Source organism: Phytophthora ramorum (genome assembly GCF_020800215.1).
Source record: "Phytophthora ramorum isolate Pr-102 chromosome Unknown Phyram_PR-102_s0005, whole genome shotgun sequence".
Taxonomy (NCBI): domain Eukaryota; phylum Oomycota; class Peronosporomycetes; order Peronosporales; family Peronosporaceae; genus Phytophthora; species Phytophthora ramorum.
The window spans coordinates 775,529-796,738 of NW_027150651.1; the positions used below are offsets into that span (position 1 = coordinate 775,529).

Here is a 21,210-nt window from a genome sequence, read left to right on the forward strand (position 1 = left end):
TATTCGCATCACATTTCCAACCAATGCTGTCTCTCCAAGTCGAAAATTCATCATTCGTCAATAAAGGTTACGTCTTTTCTACCAATCCCATGACGAAGCCGTTTCGACAGCCAGTGACGAGCTCAGAAATACTCGCTCTCAAGACGTCGGAGTCGGTATTAATCTCGCCGCTGCGTTGTCGCTTCAGTGCCTTCCGTCGCTGCACCGACACCCCAACATCGTTGCTACGCGTCTTAGGTCCCCGTGTTCGCCTCTCCCAGCGTTTAACTCCGCATAATGGCCGATAACCCGCAGGAAACGCACGTCCAGGACGAGGAGGAAGACAAAAACTCGAGCTCGGACGACGATTCGTCGTCCTCCAGCTCGGGATCAGGCTCCTCCTCCTCCTCTTCATCGTCTGATTCTGAGTCGGAAGACGAGGCGGAGGGCGCCAACGCCACCAGCTCCGAGACTAAACACGCCGCTGCCCATGGAGGTGCCAGCCGCACAGGCCACGCGTTCCCCAATAACAACGCGGGTCCGGCCCTGTCTGCGCCTCGTCCACATGGGATGGCAGCGAACACGGAAACGCTGAACGTCAATTCGACTCGTGCAGCCGCGAGGTTTAAAGCTGCCGAGACGGAAGGGATGATGCCTCTGGGCACTCGCAAGCGAGACCGACGCACCATTGAAGAGATCCAGAGAGATTTGAGGGACAAGAGGAAGAAACCACTGGGGAACCCCGCGGCCAGATCCAGTCCACCACCACCGAGAGGTTCGCCAGTGCGATCTCCGGAAGCCGAAGCAGTGGTGAATAGTGGCGCCCCCATGGCGGTGGGTGGCCCGCTGGGTCAGTTCAGCGCTGCAGGACGTCTGCCCATTAAGAGGAAGCCGGTGTCGGCACACGATAGACTGGCTATGAAGCTCAATGGCCGCAAGACGACAAGTGCCAAGCCCAAGAAGACTGCCACGTCAAATACTGGAACCGCTGCTGTACCGCCTGTGGCAGTGATGACGAACAAGAGTGTCACCAAACCTATGACGGCGACGAGCTTGGTGACTACGGGAAACAGTAGCAGCAGTGACCACGGAGGTGATGCTGGAGGCGATGGGTATAGTAGCAGTGCTAGTAAGGCTTCGTCACCGGTGATGGATGGCAAGGTGGTGCGAGCACTACTTCGCGCTATGCTCCGTTATGGAGACCTTACCGATGTGGACCTTTTTCAGACAGCTGCAAATTTTGCGGACGAGTACAAGATGCCCAGCTTTATTGAGCGCTCCAATCTACCCGCGACTACCCGAATGGCGAATGACAGTTTGCTTAATCTTGCGGCTGAAGTGGCACAGAAAGCTAAGCAGGCGGTCGAAGCACGACCTCCGCATGACAGTATTAAAATTGGCGAGGTTGAGGCAAGGTCTTCGCAGATTATTGAGCGCCTTTACGAGAACCTGAAGCTTCGTGTTGCCGTTCAGCGGGCATTGCGCACGGCAGGTTGCTCGTCCGGTAATGCGCAAGTCAACGCTCAAGGTGCATATGTACTGGTGGCGAAACAGAGCGATCTTGCTGTGCTGGGAGTCAATACGCGGGACCTGCCCAATTGGACTTGGGCTGAAAAGGAACACGACTGGACACCACGCAAGGATGCAGCACTGCTGCTCGGCGTTTACGTGCACGGTTTCGGCGGCTGGGAAGATATTTTGAATGACGACTTACTCCATTTTCAGGGACAACGAGCTCTTAAGGGCGAGCGCTTAAAAAAGCGAGCTGAGAACCTGCTGAAGCGGCTTCCCGCCCCTGATCTGGATGCTGGTGAGCCTCGTATCGTGCAATTAGCCAGCTCTCTGAGCTCCGCCGGCGGAAACTCAAATCAATCGCTGGGTGCTCAGTTTAGTGCTATTATTCACAGTGGGGTCATTTCAGGCGTGACAGCGTCCATCCCTGCTGTTCCAGCTACAGGAAGTGGGCGAATGCAGCGCGCAGCAGAGCGGTTTGCAGTACGGCAACAGAATGGTGAAGATCCAATGGGCCGCCGGCATGCTGGGCTTGGCAACGGCTCGTCGACTTTGAATGGGGATTCCGGGCGACAACACAAGACGCCAGTAACGAGATCACCGGCGCAGGCAAATGTGGCTGATCACGAGCCTGAAGACGGAGAAGTTGGAGGTATATCACCTGCCCAATCGACATCGTCACGGCATAAAAGGCGTTCGTCTTCAGTGGAGGATGAAGACCGAACATTATCCCGTAAGAAACACCGCAATAACAGCAGTGAAATCTCAACCAAGACGGAAAAGCGTAAGAAAGAGCATCGCCGGAGCACGCGTGAGAAGAAAAACGATTCGGAGACACCGGCGATGGCGGCGAATACAGTTGCAGAGGTAGCAGCCCCACCACTCCTCTCAACCGACGAGTGCTACGAGAAGTGGCAACCAAACAAGGAATTGCGCGAGATCAGGCAAGTGCTCAAGAAGATGAAGATTATGGCCGATTGGTCCCGCAACCAAAAGGACGAGACCGTTGTTGAGAAGGTCTTCAAGTATGTGAGCACGATTGGGGAGGCGATCGACCGTATTGTTGCGCAACACGCTGACAAGGCTGAACACCACCGTTCAGACACTCGTGAAGTTGATGAGCTTTGCACTTGTTTGTGGACTTATGCAGCTGGGTTCACGCCATTCACACCACAGGGCTTCGAACGTCTCTACGACGATGTTTGTGCGGATGGCGACGCTCTCGTCGCGACTACCGGTAGGTCGTGATGATTCACAGATGAAATGTCAGCAGGGCACTCTAGCCCAGGTGCATGTACAGAAGGAGCTTGGGAAAAAGATAAACCTATCAACAAGATCGCCTGTACCCAGCTTGTGGACGCCAAACCTGTACCAGCACTTGCCTCGCTCTGCCTGGACGAAACGGTCGCAATCAAGCGAAGTGACCGTTTGCATTGAGGAGTTGCCAACGAGAGCCGAGCTCCTCGTGGCGTACTGACTGATGATGTCCATGTTGCTGCAGCCTCCGCCCACGGCAGAGGAGCTGGCGCTGAAAGAGCAGGTAACGCAGGTGCTGACCAGTCAAGGCGTGCTAGCCAAGCTCAAGGCAGAATTGCGCGCTGCAGTCTTTGAGGTGATGCACGAACGCGAGGGGTTCGTGAAAAGAATTGACCCGGCGGCCCCGAAACTGAGCGATTTCCCCATTGAGACTAGGACAACTGCATTGGCACTGATTGTGGAGTGCCTGCAATTTTTCCACTGGAACCACGCACTGCGCGTGCTGCTTGCAGAAACGGATGCCGAAGACGAGCAGCATGATAGTGCACGGCTGGCTACGAAGCTCAGATTGGCAAGCTCCTCGGAAACGCCGACACTTTTCCAGCTCATCGAGTCTCGGGTGATTGGTGGCGACCAAACTGCTGATTCTACTGGGTCCGTGCCGACTCCGAAACAATTTGATGTCGAAGACGATGAAGAAGAGACCCAAGCAGTGAATATACCAGCACCAAAGACTAAACCATGGGAGCCTGAAGAAGCTGTCCACCCATTGCCATCAAAAGAATTTGAAACCACGGAGACAGAAGCTGCTGATGATGAAGGTGAGAATGAGGTGAAGAATGGAACTGATGATGACAAGGGTGAGAGCAGCGCAGAGATCGAAGAGAGCATGATGGAAGAGGTGCCGAGTGGGTCGGAACTAGAGGAATCAAACTTTACAAATTTCGATGATGACGAAGAGAGCCACGGTCGTAGTGGCACGGACACCAAACAACCCACTACTCGCTACCCGTCGCAGGAATCACACAGTGATGCAAAATATCAAGATGAGAGTGAATGCGTTGACGTAAAATTGGCACCACCACCACCAGCACCTGCAAAGCTGCCGGCCTTGCCACCGCTAGTTAGCACACCGATTAACACTCGCGTTGAAGATGCAGAGGACAACTTCGATGCGGTAAGCGCTCGTGGTATGCGGGTGACCTTTCTGGTATCCTAATTTGTATTTCTTCTGGTGTAGGAGGAGGAGGTGGAACGATTGAGGAATCTGGATGCTGCGTTGCAAGCCATGGAAGCGGATGATGACACGGGTACTCTTCAGCAATTGAAAGCATCTTTGCAAGTAGAGCTGCAAGAACAAGACAGTTTTGGAAGTAGTGGCGGACGACTTGGCCGTCCAGACGATGAGGAGGATACTGAAGCCGAAATAAGCAAAGCCAGGGACACCGAAGAGGAGGAGGGTGGATATGGTAGCAGCGACTTTGAGGAGGAAGAAGAAATTGCTAGGTATTGGACGTCGTGCACAGGTTCATCTCTTCACTGATGGTACTAACTTGTGAATGTGTTTTTTTTCCAGCGAGATTTCAGAGGAAATGGAGTCTATGTCGGAGCTGTCCGACAAAGAAAGCGACAGTGTAGATGGCGCAGCTGTGTTAGCAGCCGAAGTGGAGCCACCCCGTGCTCTTCGAAATGACACGCGGGTTGACAGTGAAAATGCGTTGAACAGCTACGACTACATTGAAGATGTTGAGAAGGGTAGGTGGTGAAACGCTCGTGGCAAAGTGTACATCGCCTTCAATGGCTACCAAACAAGTACTTCGAAGTAGATCACACAAAAGAGAGAGGCGTGCATGCACCTCTTTGATTCTCAGTATTCTAGCTCTTATGCTTCTTATCAAACGGTTGGTCGAATCGGTGACGATGGCAATCGCAGTTCCTTACTTGCGGTTTCCCGATCCAACAAGCTTGTTCAGCAAGTGTTGGTCTTCAAATGCCTCCGGGTGAATGAAGTAGTGGCGATCACGCGCTTGGAACGTCACCATGGGGTGCATCCCCATGGTAGGGGGTGCCACCTCGGACAGTCGGAACGAGCTGTGCTGCAGCTGAGCGAAAAGTGTCACCGTCTCAACAGTCACCTCCGGGTCGTCCTCCGAAGGGTTCACCATCCACATCCGCATCACGTACGGCTTGAACAGGTAGTGGAAGAGCGACGTCGTGCCCAAACCAAACAGCATGATGGTGCCGCACATTGCCCACTATACGAAACCGAACCAAAGCAAGCCAACAACAAAAGCACAATCACATCAGCACCTTTAGCAACAACATTGAAATCCCTCTAAATCTGCATTGCACGCTGACCTTGCCGATCATGGACGCGTCCTGCTCACTCAACAAGCACAGAACTGGCATGCCCATGGACGTGAGGGTGCAGCTGGTGACGGACACGGCCTTCATGAGCCGCACCGCACGCGACATGGGTGCCCGGTACACCTGGTTCTCATCTGAGACCGCGCCTTGCTGCTGCAGCTTCTCCACCTTATCAGCGTCTTCACCGGCGCTCGAGCTGAAGTGGCGGCCAACAAACGATCCGTGGAATCCAATGACGTGGCGGCTGTTGAAATCGAACGAGAGACGTTGTAGCGCGGCTGCATTACCAGAGCGACGGGCGACACGCGTCACTGCGCACAGCGACCGAATGGGGGACGGTAGCGTCTCGGCGAGACGCACTGCGCGGCGAGACGTACGCAGGATCAACATGGTTTGCTTCTGTGGCCACGCACGACACCAGTCGTACCGGTATACCGGGGAAATCGGTAGCGTACTTAGGCGGATCTGGAGTGTATCGGCGGGGGACTTGTTATTGTTTTGCATGTGTTTTGTTTGTTGTTTGCAAGTTGTGTGAAGGTTCGTCATTCTTGCGGCAGCAATAGGGCTGGCTGGGATGGATTGCTCACTCCAGACGTGGACGAAGCGCGGCTCGGCCGGAACCCCTCGCCCTGGTACGTCCTCTGCAGATAGCAGGCATCTTCCTGCGATGAATTTAAAGTCGCTACTTGTGTATTCTGCGGCGTTGACTCAGATCGAACGGATTCCCGGCGATCAGTGGCTTACAGTACAGTGCATGCATTAATAGTGTGGCACGTCAAACAGTCAGAACAGTAGACACCAAGCGCCAACACCGATGCAACCGCGATTTGCGAGGGTAGCCACCTTGACAAATGCAAATGTAATCGAGTTGAAAGAGATTTGCAAGTGTTGGCATTGCATAGGTCGACTCCCTGTCAGTTTCTGCATTGTCAAGGCGATCAGCAAACTTCGTCGTTGAAGTTTGCTGTAACTTGAACGGGGTCTTGCCGTTGACGCATGACGCCGTTCTATGCACCTCATATGTGGCAGCAGCCATCTGCTGTTTGCTGAAGGTCATGGCGATCTTGCTCGATTGGCCAAATGCCCGCCTCGCTCGGTGCGCCATAACAAGCTGCAGTAGTCAAGCAAGGATAGCCACATCAAAGAGCAGTGAACTGTGTGTCTGATTCCTTGCATGCAGAGCGCTCCAGTGGAACAGCCACGGGGATTAGCGCCACCGAATCCACTTCTTCCCGCCCGATCCTGCGCGCTTCGATATTTATTTCGCGGCAGGCCGTATCGGCAATATGGGAAAAACGCAAAGTGTCCTCACTGCGGCTTGTCCCCCATGAACTGCTCGGCGATTCTTGCCCCGTAGAAATTGGCGTCCAGCCTCTAATCGCTATGGATAGGGCCACCACGAGACGGTCGCAATTACATGTATAATAAGTTATTATTAACAACTGCTTGGTCGATATGTCCATCGGCTATGGTGCAGCTTCTTTTTCGCCGCATTCTATGTTGAATCGCTTCCTCGCGTTTTTTGTCCAATTGTCGAAGACCGAGAAGGTCTCCACCCATACGAGCCGCTCGTTCCGCCTGAAGCCCGCCTGCAGGCGAGCCCCATTCACAGTCTCTCGGGGCGGTGCTTGAGCCCTCCTCTTCGAAGATCTCTCTCCGTCTGCCCTCCTCTTTCCCTCCACCAGGTCTTTTTCGCCCATCATGCAGCCGCGCCGACAGGCAGGAAGCGCGGACTCGACGGGTGGTGGGGCGCCTCGACGCTCGTTGATGAATCCATTTGTGCCCCAGGCGGGTCCCCACCAGGGGCCGCAGCCGCAGCCTCCGCCGATGAGTTTTCTGCAGTATCCGATACCAATGGAGACTTCTATTCGGAGCTACAACCCGCCTCCGCAGCAGCAGATGCCGGGCCGCTATTGGCAGACGCCAGCTTCGATGGAGCCACCGCCGACTTCAAGCTACGGGAAGCAGGGACGCCACCATGGCGGCAGCTTGGACTTGGGAGAGTTCAGTGACATTCTGGGCACCAACGCGTCCCGAGGTGGGGCTCCTGGAGGGACGTCATCAGAAGCGTCCGAGATGAGCATGGCCAGCTTCGAAGTGGGCTCGTTTCATGACGGGATGGCGAGATCATCGATTGAAGATTCGGACGGATTCCACTCTGGAGTAGCTGCCGCAGCAGGGGCTACCATGCAGGCCAGGCTTCCAGCTTCGGCGACGGAGTTGGTGCCTGCGAGACTCAGGAAATCGACAAAGACTGCTGCAGCTCCGAGTGACGAAGACACCAAACATTTGGTGGATGCTGCGTACACGGTGAGCGAGTCGCAAGACGATCCGAAACTGAAGGTTAACACGCTCGCCAAGGACCAGAACGAGAGATGCCAGTTCCATGGCTGCCCGAACCGAGCACGGGTAGCACAAGCGTACGGGAATTTTTGCAACAGGCACGTGATTGTTGCGCCCTGTGGGTTTCCTGGCTGCCGGGATAAGGCCATGGAACGAGCTGCGATGTGCGTGAAGCATATGGAGCAGGGAAAGGAAGCGTTGCAAAAGATCTTGGATGCCCGCTCGCAAAGTGTGCCGGTATGCCGGACGGCTGGGTGCTTTAAGAACGACCAAGGCCGTGGGTATTGCCGCGGTCATGAAAAGCTGTTGATGGCAACCGGACGTCTGCCCGCGCACGTTAGCAAGCGCCGCCTTAACGGTGCGTACACTATGTGCAGCTATCCCGAGTGTACGAGGCATTCCCAGCGACACCATTTGTGTCGAACCCACGGGAATTTAATCGTCAACCAAGCTAGAGAATTGGCAGACCGACCCGGAGCTACTGAAAGCTACGACGAGATCTTGGGCAGAATGCAAAAGGATATTCGGCGCTGTACACATGAAAATTGCACCAAAAACTCGCAGCGAGATCGATTGTGCACGATGCACTATTATGAAAAGCACAATCTGCAAAAAGATAGCTCTGCTCCCGTGGATGCGGCTTCGGCTTCGAGTACAACACCACTGAATGAAAGTCTTGGATCAAGGCAACAAGGAATGGGAAATAGGGATGGAAGTGATGTACGAGGTGTTGAACGGACTGGATGCGGGAAACCAGGGTGTGGAAATCTGTCGTACACTGCGGGTTTGTGCGTGCAGCATACAAAAGAAAATCAGGATTTAATCCATAGTCAAGGCCGCTATTGTGAGCCGTTCTCATCCGGAGACAATGGTGGAATGCTGGCTGCTGACATCGAAAATGAGGAAAAACCGGGTTTGTTCACCATAAGCGGAAAGCAACAAAGTATTGGTGTTTCCGGTTCATCTGCTATAGCAACGTCGATGAATAGTGTCACCACGACGTGCAGTAACCCCATGTGTGATCGAGAAAGCTACGGGCGTGACTACTGCGAGATGTGCCAAAAGTTATTTTCTCCTCTTGTTGTGTCGATAGGTGAAATTCCGTCCGGTTCACACGGATATACTTTCAATTCAGCCAATGCCCCGATTGTTCAACCTGAAGAAAACGTTTCACTGTGTCGAGTGGGAAATTGCGGGCAAGAATCGGTCACCGGTGGGTTATGCGCAACGCACTTTCGGGCATTTGAGACGGGATCTCTATCGGTGGATCAAGTTAAGCTCAATTCGCATGCACAGCAACGTCAACAGGAGTTGGCGGAAGCGGCAGCAGCTGCTGCAGCAGCGGTGGAAACGAAACAAGCAAGTCCCGCGGCGCCTGGAAAGGCGAGGAAATATTACTGCAGAGTTGAAGGGTGCGGCAAACAAGCTCAAAAGCGGAATTTGTGCAAACGTCACTTTCGCCAACAAGACGCCTCAGCAGGAAAATCACAACCAGAGATTAGACCGAGTGGGCTGCCAAGCGACTACGTTCTCGGCGTGCAACCAACCGAATTTTCTCATCCAACTTTAGCTTGCCGCTTTCCTGGATGCTCGCAATTCACAAGTAGCGGCGCTCTGTTATGCTTGACTCACTCCAAGGCAACATTTTGCTGGCACCCAGGATGCGAAAATCTTGTGGGCCATCAACAGTTCTGCGAATTCCACGCCTTTCGGAAACAGTGCGCATACGAAGGTTGCTTATACACCGCCCAGCTGAATAGGAGTGGCTGCGCTCACCACGCAATGTCACGGAGGTGCTGCCATGAATTCTGCGATAAATTCGCTGTGGGATCGGATAGCGATTGGTGCCGGTTGCACCAGATAAGCTGCCAGGATTCTCCTTGTGTGCTGTGCCGGTTGCACGCGCCATCACTGGATGGTCTGACCGCGGGTGAAGACGAGAATAGCAGTCGTAGCCGATACAACGCAAACTTGAGTATTTTGGCGACGAGGGAGATTCCTGAAGGCGGCTTTAGCGGCGGCAGCCCGTTTAGCCGCAATCCGCGCCTGATGTAGAGTGGCAGTGCAACGTGAGACAGAGGCGATGCATCGTAGGAAAGGAATTTTCAAGCCGGGTAGCAACACGGAGGGAGAGATCGGCAGGCAAGATACGTCGGTCGTTGGCTTTTAGGTAACGAATTGGAGTAGTGTATGACGAGAAGGGGAATGCAAGTGAATTTACAGCAACCATGCTCACCTCATAGTCGTCGTTACCATAAATTCTCCGCCAAGATTTGCATACAAAACCAGTTGCACTCAGCAAACCGGTACCCAACCGGTTAATCTTTAGTTCTTCAACCAAGCTCGCGGTCGCATAAGCAGCGCCAATGGAACGGATCTACTCGGCCTTCTTCACGTCGGAGCGGCGCCGCGAGCCGCCGGAGCTCACGGCCGCGGCGTTGGCGCTGCACGATGAGACGCAGAAGTCGCAGAAGTCGTCGCCGCTGCTGCTTCCTGCCGACGAAGGCCGCCGCCGATCCGACGCCGATGGAGAGGAATCCACAGCCGCTGCCAGACGCCACGCGACCGCCAGACGGCAGGATCTGCAGAAGATGACGATGGACAGGGTCAGCGTTAAGAAAGACCTCAAGGCGGCGTGTCAAGCGGCCGCGAGGGCTTTTCTCTTGGCTTACGGAGCTAAAGCGTTTACTGCAGTGCTGCTGGCGTCGAGAAAGTGGAGCAGCCTCGAGTATGGATACGCAGACGCTGCGAGGCTCCTGTTGAAAGGGGACACGCTCCGGTTCGGAGCCTTTTTGGGCAGTTTGGTGGGCGTGTTTCGAGTTACGGAACTGGCGGCGCGAGCTGCTCGTGGGGGGCAACGAGACGCGGTCAACTTGGCTATTGCAGGGGCGATCTCCGGCTCAGCATTGCTGCTAGACTCGCCGTCACGACGCAATACCATTTCGCTGTACATTTTTGTTCGCATGCTGGACGTGGTGTGTCGCCATTTGACGTCCATTGGCGTGTTGCCGACGTGGAGGTACTCGTCGGAGATGCTCTTTGCTCTTAGCAATGCTGCTATTATGTATTCGTTTGTCGTGGACCCGAGTCTGCTACCCAAGGTAATCATCGTTTCCTTGTATTTCAGCTGAAGGTGTTGTCATGATAACTTCCTACGTGGTGCCAGGGTTACTACCAGTGGATTTGCCGAATTGGCGCTGTAAACCATCAGGGGCTTGAGTACACTGTGCGTCAGCGCATGCACGGACAACTAGACGCGCGTGGGCAACCGATTCCATTTCGTTTGTGCCAGCCTCACTACCACATGTACGTTTGCCTGTCGAGATTTAACGAGCACCATAATGCTCAATGTTTTATCATGTGCCGACGCATCAGGGAGTCGTGTGTGACGCACGCTATTAAGGAGTGGGTTAACGGCTTAGGGAGATCGATGCAGATTTACCTCCCAGTCCACTTCCTTCCTGCAATGATCTTTCGCTTCCAGCAGCTTCAAGGAGCTCCAGTGTCAACGACTGCACGGATTTCCTACGCTGCTCTATGCTCGTCGGCGTTCCTCACATCGTACCAGGTGCGTGAACTTTTGAACTGATCGAATCAAAGTATCACTAGCGGGCGTTTAAACCTCATGTATCCTTTATTCAGACGGTCGTAAAGCTGGTCATTTGCACCGCTCGCAACGCTTTTCACCGAGACTTTGCTGCGTCGTCGCTAGTCGCTGGGGTACGTCAAAATGCTGATCATGATGTCATTGAAAGCTATGCGTTTTGCTAACGCGTGCGTGGTGGTTGCCAGGTCGCAACGGGTGGTGCCCTGTTCTTCGAGCATTCCAAACGGCGTTTCGAGCTCATGCTATATTGCTTCCCACGTGCGCTCGACATTGTGTGGCAGCTTTTGAGACGCCGCGGCCTCGTGCGCTACGTGAAGCATAGCGAGGTAGTGTTGTTTTGCCTCTCCATGTCGCTCATCATGTCTAGTCCGGCCCAACATTTCAAACCGACGTATCTGCGGATCCTGAGGTTCATTTTCGGCCGTGACATTATTTAGCTCACGCAGCTTGCTCTCCTTCACTGGTTCGAGTGCATAACATAATGAATGCCTCCTCAAATTGGTTCGAGCATGCATGTCGGCACGCGTTTGTACTTCGACACGAGACGCTATAGCGCAGGCACTCGAAGCTGTAGTGTATTGTATTCACTCATCGATCGACTAAATTTTTGAACATGATTAACGCAGATCCACTACTTTAAGCCGTTAAGCACAAACAGATCCAGCATTTGCTTGGCCTCCTCAGGCTCCGTCATCGGCACGAGGTGCCCCGCTCCCTTTACAGTAACGTACGTGATCCCCTCGAACGTCTCCACAAAGCCGCCCGTTTGCTTGGAGTTTCCCTCCGCATAAGTCCAAGCTGAGCGAGGCGCCAGGCGGGGAAGACCCAGCGACTCCACTGCCCACAGCCCACCCAAAGCATTGCAGACCAAGTCTGCATCGCCGTGGTATATCACACCTTTGACTCCGCTCTCGAGTAATTCACGCCATAACGGCGTCACCTCACTGTTTAGTGTAGGTGTGTATTTCAACATCTGCGGGTGCTGGAGCATGGAGTGGTCGGCACCGAGAATCGAGCTGAGAGTATCCATGGTCGCCGTAGTCAGAGCGTCGCCACTCCAGTGTGCCAGCGCTGGGTTTGCGTGCATGGCGTCGCGGACCTCGGCCATGTTAAAGTATGACTCAAGGTGCCTCGTGTCCAGACACAAGTCCATTGTGTTTCCAATCGGGTGTGGCAGTTTACCAGGTGTGGACGGCGTCAAGATCTCCTTGACGAGGCGTTCGACGTCCTCTTTCGGTGAACCAGCGCACGAGCCGTACACGTCATACATGTTGATGCGGTCGTAGACCAACGTCGTGTAGATGTCCATCGTGGCGGTCGTGCACTCTGGATTACCGGTAGCATCACTCAGACCCGGCGCCATCAGGGGACTTTTTTCAAACTCGTGCAGGACAGGACAGCTCGTTCGGAAGTTTTGGTATGCTTCCGTGCTCAAAAGTCCATGGTAGTACGCGAACATGACAGTCGAGAGACCCATGTACTCGTTCACGCCATTGCCCACGACGAATTTCTTCAGGTTGATACGTTTGGCTGGATCTGTAACTGCGGCGTTGCCTTTCAGGATCGCCAGCGCCGTGGTAGGTACGTAAATCCCTCCGTAGCTCTCACCGGAGACCACAAAGTCGTTTTTTCGTAGCCATGGGAACTTTTCAAAGAATTTCTGCAGCGCGTCGTACAAATCTTGCGCCTGTGAGCGATCGTCCGATTCGTAGACTCCGCTGGAGTTGTAGCTGAAACCGACGCCTACGGGGGACTCAATGCACAGCAGATTGGCGCGTTGGTTCCACGCAAACCTGTTGGCTCGCAGCGTCTTGCCATCCTTGTTCACGAGGAGCGGACCGTTCTCCGAGAAACAGCCCGAGAGGGAGCTGGACCCGGGGCCGCCATTGAGCCACAGCAGCACGGGGTCCGTCTGGGCCGTGGCACTCTGTGACTCGGCCAGGAAGTAGAAGGCGTGGCCTCCATTATGGAGCGGCAAGTACCCCGAGAAGAGCCGCGCCGTGTAGTCGCTGGGCATGCCCGCGAGCGTCAGGATCTCGTCGGCGGCATGACTGGGCACCTCGGGTGCTTCGGCGTCGGCCGAGTCTTCCATGACTGTGGGATCGGGCGTGCGCTCGCCCGTGCGGATGAGGTTCTCGGTCTGCAGCGAGCGCTGGAGCGTCACCATGAGGTCCCCCACGGCCAGGAACAGGAGGCAGGCCACGCCGTAGCGCACGAAGCGGCGGCCAGTGCTGGACAACAGGCGGCGCGAGCGGCCCGCAGCCGGAAGCGTCTGGCGCGACCGCAGCCCGCGCGTGAGCGGCAGCGTCTCGTTCAGCGGGTCCGAGCGCTGATACATTGCGATCGTCGATTTCCTCCCCTTGACCTGATGTGAGGTCCAGCTCGAGGATACCAGAATGAGACGGAAAAAGCAACGCTTTCAGCGGAAGCATTTTGTGATTGGAGGAAGAACTCGAAGCAGAATGTAGGTATCTGTTTGGTGAACAATGTTTTGTTCCATGTGTTTGAATGACTTCACTTGCTGTACGGTAGTCTCAGGTACTGTTCCAACGGGCCTAAAGAGAGCGGGGCTGGCAGCAATTGGCCACCGTGTATCGATAGTCAAGTGCAGACGACTATAGTAATGGAATCAGCAAACAAACGTAGCTTAGAAACGAAGGCGTCGAGAGCTTCCTCTCACAGCGATAGCCTGTGCCGCTGTTAGACCCGATCGCTGGGTCAGCATGCGCCACCGGAGCAGAACCATACAAACGACTTACCTGCTTGGTGGGCAGGCTGACCAACAGTACTTTCTGGTAGCAATCTGAGTTGATTTTGAGTAGTTGACTACCTAGACTTCTACCCAGAATGGGCAGCACGCTTGCTTCGCCGTTGGACGACACGGCCACTCGAGTGCGGGCGTCCGAACGCAACCTACCAAGTAAAAGAAAGCGATCGCTAGGCCGACCGCACACGCTACCAATATCGCCTCGGTCGTTGGCTTATCCAGGAGGGAGGAGCGTGTTGTCAAACTCATCGTCGTCGGCCTCGTCCAGGAGCGTGCGTGTGGCGCCCTCGAACGTCGAGAGGTCGCCCAAGTTGTCCGTGACGCTGGTGCTGCGCGCCATGGCAATGACGCCGCTGCGGTGGATCTCCGTGATGCCCAGGGGCTTGAGCAGGTCCAAGAAGGCCTCGATACGGCCAGGAGTGCCAGCCAGCTGCACCATGACCTGGTCCGGTCGCACATCAATCACCTTGGCGTCGAACAGGTTGGCGAGTTCGACCACCTCGGCGCGAGATCCAGCCTCTGCAAAGCACAAGCAAGTGTTCCCCGTGAGATCCATGCACAAGGAGCATTCCGGTGGTAAGGGTTGTCAGTAATATGGGCTTGGACGTACCGGCCGTGGACACCTTGGCGAGCATCAGATCGCGCTCGACGTAGTTCTTCTGGGCGTTCTTGCCACTGCTCAGGATGTTGACGACCGCGACGTACACGACGTCCTCCAGCTGCTTCTTCATCTGCACAGACACAAACGCATCCAACACTTGTCAACTGCATTGCTACTTTTCCCACGGCTCAAATCTGCTGCACGTACGTTGACAACGCTCTGAGCAGTGCCGTTGACGACGACCGTCATGCGGGAGAGCTCCTCGACCTCCGTGCGGCCCACCACGAGACTGTCAATGTTGTATCCTGCGATGCGCAGACGCACAACTCCATCAGAACCTTCAGTAGAGCAGTTGCAATGCTGGAAATCCTATCTACCTCGGGCGGCGAAGAGGTTGGCGATCTCGGCCAGACAGCCAGGCTGGTTGACCACCAGCGCGGCGATCACGTGGCGCTGGCTCTGATCCGCCACGCTGAAGGCGCGCGAAATGAGCTTAGGAGCGGCGCAGGACGGCGTGATGGCGGCCGTGGACCGTGGGAAGGCGCGGCGCGCCAAAGGCAGCACAGACCTCCGCAGCATCTTGGAGTCGTTTTGGCGAGTGTGGCCTCTGCAGCTCCTGGTCACCAGGCTTGATGTCGTACTTAAACGGGATTAGGCGCTTGCGCAAACGGATTGCCGTGCCGAGTGAGAAAAAGCTCATGGTGTGCGCCTGGACGGTGCTCTGCTGGGGTGCGTCGGGGCTCTCGCTCGCCGCTGGCGCTCACGAGCTCGTGTACGATGCGTCAACCCGCGTTTTCGCCGATCTCCGCGGCCCTGTAGCGCCCTCGGGCGGCTCTGGTGCATGGGATATCGATGTGCTGCTGGCCAACATGACGGTGCGCCAGAAGGCGGCGCAGATGACTCAAATGGACATTTATTCCATGATGGACGGGGACGAGAGAGACCCGAAGAAGGCTCTGAAGCGAGAGGTGGTGGCACAATACGCGCGCGCGGGCGTGGGCTCCATCCTCAACAGCCCCTTCGCGGGAGGACCCGTCGGTGGCCGCTCGGGTTGGCGCGCGAGTGAGTGGCGAGACGTGATCCAACAGATCCACCAGATCTACAAGGAGGAGGGCGTTGCGGTGCCCATACTCTACGGAGTGGATACGATCCATGGAGCCACGTACGTGCAGGGTGCGACGCTGTTCGGCCAGCCTATCAGTGCCGCCGCCTCGTTCAACCCCGAGTTGGTGTATCGCATGGGTGCCGTGGCTGCCAAAGACACGCTGAGTGCCGGTATCCCGTGGATCTTTAGCCCCGTGCTGGGCATTGCAGTGCAGCCGAAGTGGTCTCGAGTGTACGAGACTTTCGGTGAAGATCCCTTTGTGTCGTCCGTCATGGGAGCGGCGCTTGTAAAGGGACTACAGAGTTCAGGCAAGGTGGCGGCTTGCATGAAGCATTTTATCGGATACTCGAACGTCCGTGAAGGATTGGACCGAGCTGACAATGTCATTACGGACTGGGAGCTTGTCAACTACTACGCCCCCTCGTTTCTCGCCGCCGTTCGCGCTGGTGTGCGCACAGCAATGGAGAGTTACGTCTCGGTGAACGGCATCCCCGTGATTGCCAGCAAAAAGCTGCTGGTTGATTTGCTCCGGCATGATATGAACTTCACGGGGCTGCTGGTTTCGGATTACAGTGAGGTCGATCGCATGTATTGGGAACACCATTTAGTACCAAGTGTCGCTGATGCTGTGCGCGTGACTCTGCAAGAAACCTCGCTCGACATGAACATGTCACCGAACTTGCAGGCTTTCGGTGACACGATCGAGTCGCTGGTCGCCAATAAACTCATTTCAGAGAGCCGCCTAGACGAATCTGTGCGACGCATTTTAGAAACCAAGCGAGATCTTGGACTGCTCGATGCAGACTATTATGATGCTTTCGAGCAGGATGATATGGGCGAGGATGGCAACGTCGGTAGTGCCGCTGATCAGAAGGATGCACTGGCCTTGGCTCAAGAGTCCGTTATCTTACTGGAAAACCGCAAAAGTGCGCTCCCCATCGACCGCAAGACGAAGACAAATGTTTTCATCACGGGCCCTGTGTCAGACAACAAAGGCTTCCAATGCGGTGGGTGGTCCGTGTTTTGGCAAGGTTCCAGCGACTCAACGCTCTTTCCAAACGGGGCCACTATCAAAGAAGCAGTGCAAGCCAAGGCGGCTGCTTCGGGGGGACAAGTCCAGGTTGAACATTTGGAGGTGGTCGATATTGATGGCAATGTAAGCCCGCATGACTTTCAGCGGGGATTGCAACTTGCTGCCAAAAGCGAGTACACTATAGTCGCCTTGGGCGAACCCAACTACGCAGAAAAGACTGGTGACTTGCTTGGCAGTATGGCTCTCCCTGCTGGCCAATTATGGTACCTCGAGGAGCTCACCAAGCTAAATTCTACGAAGGTGATCGTCGTGGTTGTTTCTGGCCGCCCTCGTTTGCTGGAAGGGGCCCACAATGAAGCTGATGCTGTTCTGTTGAGCATGTTACCGTGCGAGCAGGGCGGCCAAGCGCTTGCAGACGTGATTTTTGGAGATGTGAACCCCTCCGCTCGTCTGCCCATTACTTATCCAGTGCGTGGTACGCAGCTATTGCCGTACTTTCATCGAGTGAACACGCGGTGCCAGCCGTACGACGAGTGCCCCGTGCAGTGGGAATTCGGCCACGGGCTCAGCTACACAACATTCGAGTACACAGCGTTGCGACTCAACGCCACGCTTGTGCATGCCACCACTAGCGCGTTGGAGGTGGGAGTCACCGTGACGAACCGTGGCACCCGCTCGGGCAAAGAAGTTGTTCTGCTATTTGTCGCTCAGAAGTTTCGCCGAGCCTCGGTGCCCGAAACCAAGTTGCTCAAGGCGTTCACGAAGGTCGGCGAGCTGGCGCCTGGTGCGAGCGAGAATATCAAGTTCGTGCTAACCCCCGAGGACTGGAGCTACTACGAGCCGCACGTCGTGGGGCAAGGTTTCCAGCTGAAATCCGAGCCCGGTGAGTTTGTTATTTCGCTACTTCCGTCGTCGACAGACAGTGCGAGCATGGCGCCGCCATTTTCGTGGGGTTACAGCGGCAACAGATACAGCCAGGCTACAAACCGTGGCGGCCCCGACAGCATGGCACCGCCTTCACCGATCGGTTCCGATTCGCCTGCTGCACCGCCGAGCGTTTCCTTTTATGTGGTACCTTAGTGTCAATACAAGACGCTGTAGTGCAAGTGGAAACGGATGCCGTGGGCATGCCAAGTCGGCGGCGATCGTGTCACAGCGTAGCGTAGCAGGGAACAGCATGAATCGCAAGAAACGAATTATGAACGCATGCCTTCTTATCCCAGCGAAACCGGACAGACGTGGCCCAGCTAGTAGCTGGCAGATTAGACAGGGCTGCAGCCCTGTGTCGTGAGCGGAGACCACGACGCGCCTCACGTCGAGCAGCATTACAGGGCCTGGCTTGAGGGCCCGACTCCAGCATGAATGACAACTTCAACATGTGCTTGCCTCGCGTCCAACCACCGCTATAAATGCCATCGCGCTGCTAAGCTTATCTTCTCCGTCCCCCCCCCATGCGAAGGAGACGGCGACAAGAACGGCGCCGTTGAGTGGAGGAAGATCTCCGTAAGTGGCCAAGCTGAAGCATAGGCCATCTTCTCCGCCAACAGCACGCACAGGCATTTGCCAATTGCAGCAGCGTGAGCACAGCCAGTGGGGACGGAAAAGCTCCCATTCTTGGAGGTGTCCAATCGCCGCTAACCTCGCCACAACCGCTTTTTGAGCGGCTCCGTTCAGCAGTACCGCCCGGACACACAAGCTCTCTGCAGGCCTTACCCAGCGCTGATCGCCAAGGTCGACAGCGGAAAACAGAAAGAAACGCCAGGCAACGGGCGAGGAAAGGCGCGGCAAGCCCGCTGGAATAGCGGAAGAAAGCACGGCATAAAGCAATCTCCAGCTCACTAATATAGCTAACGGTCCCTTGGTGGCGAATAAGACAAGACACTTTGGGGGCTGCAAGCGCATCGACCACTTGTCAACTAACCACGAGAGAGAGAGACGAAGGAGGAGCATCCACCGTCTTTAGACCATCCATCCCCACCGACAGTAGCATGACACAACGAGAACTGTCGACGCTGATGGCGGGCGCCACCGGGTACACTGAGGTTCAGCTCGTGGTTCTCGTGCTGAGCGTCGTGGTCGTCGCCGTGGCGTTGCTATCGTACTTCGTGGTCGCGCCTGAGTACGAGAAGCACCTGGACAAGCAGTACGCCGCCCTCGCGCACGCCTCCTCGGAGCGGCAGCTGCAGCACCAACAGGCGCACGAGCTGCTGCTCGCGCGAATCCAGCTGCGTAAGCACAAGTCGCTCGGCGCGTGGGACATCGAGTCCGGCTCCAGCGACGACGACGGCCTGAGCCGCTGCGCGCTGCAGCGGCGGCACTCGCACGTGCGGCCCCCACCGGCCAGCGTCTCCTCGCCCCAGGATCTCGTTACAGAGGCAGCGCAGATCGCCCGCAGGGAGCGCAACGCCCGACGCCGCAAGAGTGAGAGCGACGCGCTCAAGCAAGCCAACGTCCAGCGAGCAGACATGCTACGACGCCGCGTGCTGCTCCGCAAGCTGGAGGAGGAGATCGCCGGTACGGTGAAGGCAAACGAGGAGGCGCAGGCCGCAGCGACGTCTAGCAACACCAACCCGAGTCTGGCTACTGTGCGACGGCTCTCGAGCAACACGCTCGAGCTCAGCGACGACCGCCTCAAGATGCTGCAGGAGCACCCGGCGGACTGCGTCGAGGAGCTCAAGGTGCTCGCCCGTGCTCAGTCGCCTACGGCGTTGTCTCCTTTGATCAACAACGCAGCCATGGCCAAGGGGAAGATCGACACCATGCCGGACCTCCACGAAATCAAACGAGCGCTGAAGGTGTTGCACGACGTGCTAAGCTTTTACCTGTCGGTGGACCACCGCGACATGAACAAACTCACGGTGTTCTGCAACTCGCTGCTGCAACATGACGGCCTCAACCGCCTGCGCGCCTTCGAGGCGTCACGCGACCAAGACGTGCGAGCACTGTCCAACTCCATCATCGAGAAGGCTGTGCCTGCCATTTGGCATTAGGACCCGAGCAGCATCCGCCCACCTTATCTATGAACCCCCCGCTTCCGACCCTGTAGAGAGAGCTCCAGCAGTGCACACCCCAACCACCCTAAGTAAATAGCTCCGTCGGAAGCTCGCACGCTTATCCAGGAAAACTACCGTCTCATTTGCCTCTGTAATAAGCTCAGCAGCTTCAAAATTCATCCGTCTTCGCTAAAAAAAAAAAAGCTCATAAACTTGTCAACTATTTCTGCTGGAAGGAAGACGCGATCTCTTGCAGCGAGCTGCTCAGCACCGTCCTGAGCACAAGGCGGGAGATGGACCCGCCACAGAGCAGCACACTGCCGGTCAGAGACGGTGTGAGCTTGGAGTTCCACAGGATGAGCGTCTTGGGCTGCGAAGCGGGCGCCGTCGTGTCCGCCACGAACTGCACAAGCGCCACGTGGTCGCTCAGTAGCAACGGACCACTCTTCTTGATGCTGTAGCGCACACTCGGAATCCTGTCGGAGCTGTCAGGCGGGCCCGCGGACAGAATCTGCTCCTCGACACCGAGCGCCACGAGGCGGCGGTGGCCCACGAGACCGCGACCCTCGCCGGGCTTGAGCGTGGAACCGCGGCCGACCCACTCCATGCGTAGCCACGCGTCATAAGCCTCGTCCACCGATGCGTTCACCAGTTGCGTGAGCGCCAGCTCTTGACCGTCGCTGTCGGCGTAAGCCTCGAAGCCGGCGGCATCGACGTACATGTTTCTCTCCGACATGTTTGAAGAATGAAGCGATCCCGTACGGAGATTGGCTGAAAAGGCGATATTTCGGCGAATAAGATAAAAGTATCTTTGTAACGGCTGCCTGCCAGAAGCAACTTGATCGTAGATTGTCTCCAGTGGCGACAGAGGATCCCTTGGTGGCGCCAAGATTTTTATATTTCCTGGCCACTTCGAGCACTCGTGCGCAGTAGCTTCGTGGAGTTGTCTGTATTTGCAAGCCAAAATGACGTTCTAGTTCTGCTACTCGAGATGCCGACCCGCTCTGGCAGCAGCACTTGCAGCCAGACCACCCAGCAAGCTCTGCAACGCCGAGCGCAGGATGAACTTGGTGAACCCGCCGCAGCAGAGCAGATAACCCAGAGCTGTGGGCTCCATCTTCAGCGACCAGACCACGAGCGTGGCCGGCGTACTCTCCGGAGACGCTGCGACGTCCACGAACTGCACGAACGCGAGGTGGTTGTGTATCGGGAACAGACCGAACTTGTGCACCTTGTAGCATACTGACGGGATCTTGGAACAGTCTCGACGCGCTGCAGCAAGACTCGGTCGACCTCCGTCACTGTCCACCCGCTCATCAATAGGCAGTCCGGATGATAGAATTTCCTCTTCAATGCCCAGTGGCATTTGCCGTACGTGGCCCACGTAGCCTCGCCCAACTCCTTCGTGCAGCTCCGCGCCTCCCGCCATCCAAACTTCCTCCAGCCACGCGTCGAACACCTCGGAGGGAGAGCCAATGACGCACTCGGACACCACCATCTCCTGGCCTCTTTGGAACTGGTAGTCTTCAAAAGCCTGAGCGTCCACATACCGCGTCGGGTCCAAGTAACTGCGGCGCATTCTCCTTGCGCTTATCTAGACACTCGGAGAAAAGGCATCTCATTTGGTACATGTATCCTGATATTTG

The 21,210-nt window shown here is 55.9% G+C and overlaps 11 protein-coding genes across 11 annotated transcripts; 6 read left to right on the plus strand and 5 right to left on the minus strand.

The window, feature by feature from the left end:
• Positions 1 to 276: 276 nt before the first annotated feature.
• On the plus strand, positions 277 to 2,739 carry KRP23_5939 (uncharacterized protein; the record flags this gene model as incomplete). Its single annotated transcript, XM_067891066.1, has 1 exon — positions 277 to 2,739. One exon carries the CDS (start codon positions 277 to 279, stop codon positions 2,737 to 2,739), a length of 2,463 nt encoding a protein of 820 aa, XP_067745458.1.
• Positions 2,740 to 2,971: 232 nt separating this feature from the next.
• Positions 2,972 to 4,514, plus strand: KRP23_5940 (uncharacterized protein; the record flags this gene model as incomplete). The annotated part of the gene is made up of 3 exons (XM_067891068.1): positions 2,972 to 3,925; positions 3,989 to 4,254; positions 4,325 to 4,514. 3 exons carry the CDS (start codon positions 2,972 to 2,974, stop codon positions 4,512 to 4,514), a joined length of 1,410 nt encoding a protein of 469 aa, XP_067745459.1.
• A 171-nt stretch (positions 4,515 to 4,685) lies between these two features.
• Positions 4,686 to 5,505, minus strand: KRP23_5941 (uncharacterized protein; the record flags this gene model as incomplete). The annotated part of the gene is made up of 2 exons (XM_067891069.1): positions 4,686 to 5,003; positions 5,107 to 5,505. The coding sequence occupies 2 exons, from the start codon at positions 5,503 to 5,505 to the stop codon at positions 4,686 to 4,688; spliced, it is 717 nt and encodes a 238-aa protein (XP_067745460.1).
• Positions 5,506 to 6,969: 1,464 nt separating this feature from the next.
• Positions 6,970 to 7,897, plus strand: KRP23_5942 (uncharacterized protein; the record flags this gene model as incomplete). The annotated part of the gene is made up of 2 exons (XM_067891070.1): positions 6,970 to 7,735; positions 7,836 to 7,897. 2 exons carry the CDS (start codon positions 6,970 to 6,972, stop codon positions 7,895 to 7,897), a joined length of 828 nt encoding a protein of 275 aa, XP_067745461.1.
• A 1,927-nt stretch (positions 7,898 to 9,824) lies between these two features.
• Positions 9,825 to 11,502, plus strand: KRP23_5943 (uncharacterized protein; the record flags this gene model as incomplete). Its single annotated transcript, XM_067891071.1, has 5 exons — positions 9,825 to 10,559; positions 10,625 to 10,764; positions 10,834 to 11,026; positions 11,101 to 11,178; positions 11,251 to 11,502. The coding sequence occupies 5 exons, from the start codon at positions 9,825 to 9,827 to the stop codon at positions 11,500 to 11,502; spliced, it is 1,398 nt and encodes a 465-aa protein (XP_067745462.1).
• A 194-nt stretch (positions 11,503 to 11,696) lies between these two features.
• Positions 11,697 to 13,403, minus strand: KRP23_5944 (Lysosomal protective protein; the record flags this gene model as incomplete). The annotated part of the gene is made up of 1 exon (XM_067891072.1): positions 11,697 to 13,403. The coding sequence occupies one exon, from the start codon at positions 13,401 to 13,403 to the stop codon at positions 11,697 to 11,699; it is 1,707 nt and encodes a 568-aa protein (XP_067745463.1).
• Positions 13,404 to 14,046: 643 nt separating this feature from the next.
• On the minus strand, positions 14,047 to 15,012 carry KRP23_5945 (putative acetolactate synthase small subunit; the record flags this gene model as incomplete). Its single annotated transcript, XM_067891073.1, has 4 exons — positions 14,047 to 14,351; positions 14,443 to 14,563; positions 14,641 to 14,738; positions 14,811 to 15,012. 4 exons carry the CDS (start codon positions 15,010 to 15,012, stop codon positions 14,047 to 14,049), a joined length of 726 nt encoding a protein of 241 aa, XP_067745464.1.
• Positions 15,013 to 15,065: 53 nt separating this feature from the next.
• On the plus strand, positions 15,066 to 17,672 carry KRP23_5946 (Lysosomal beta glucosidase; the record flags this gene model as incomplete). The annotated part of the gene is made up of 2 exons (XM_067891074.1): positions 15,066 to 16,694; positions 17,652 to 17,672. The coding sequence occupies 2 exons, from the start codon at positions 15,066 to 15,068 to the stop codon at positions 17,670 to 17,672; spliced, it is 1,650 nt and encodes a 549-aa protein (XP_067745465.1).
• Positions 17,673 to 18,559: 887 nt separating this feature from the next.
• Positions 18,560 to 19,561, plus strand: KRP23_5947 (uncharacterized protein; the record flags this gene model as incomplete). Its single annotated transcript, XM_067891075.1, has 1 exon — positions 18,560 to 19,561. The coding sequence occupies one exon, from the start codon at positions 18,560 to 18,562 to the stop codon at positions 19,559 to 19,561; it is 1,002 nt and encodes a 333-aa protein (XP_067745466.1).
• A 223-nt stretch (positions 19,562 to 19,784) lies between these two features.
• On the minus strand, positions 19,785 to 20,300 carry KRP23_5948 (uncharacterized protein; the record flags this gene model as incomplete). The annotated part of the gene is made up of 1 exon (XM_067891076.1): positions 19,785 to 20,300. One exon carries the CDS (start codon positions 20,298 to 20,300, stop codon positions 19,785 to 19,787), a length of 516 nt encoding a protein of 171 aa, XP_067745467.1.
• A 246-nt stretch (positions 20,301 to 20,546) lies between these two features.
• Positions 20,547 to 21,143, minus strand: KRP23_5949 (uncharacterized protein; the record flags this gene model as incomplete). The annotated part of the gene is made up of 1 exon (XM_067891077.1): positions 20,547 to 21,143. One exon carries the CDS (start codon positions 21,141 to 21,143, stop codon positions 20,547 to 20,549), a length of 597 nt encoding a protein of 198 aa, XP_067745468.1.
• Positions 21,144 to 21,210: the final 67 nt, after the last annotated feature.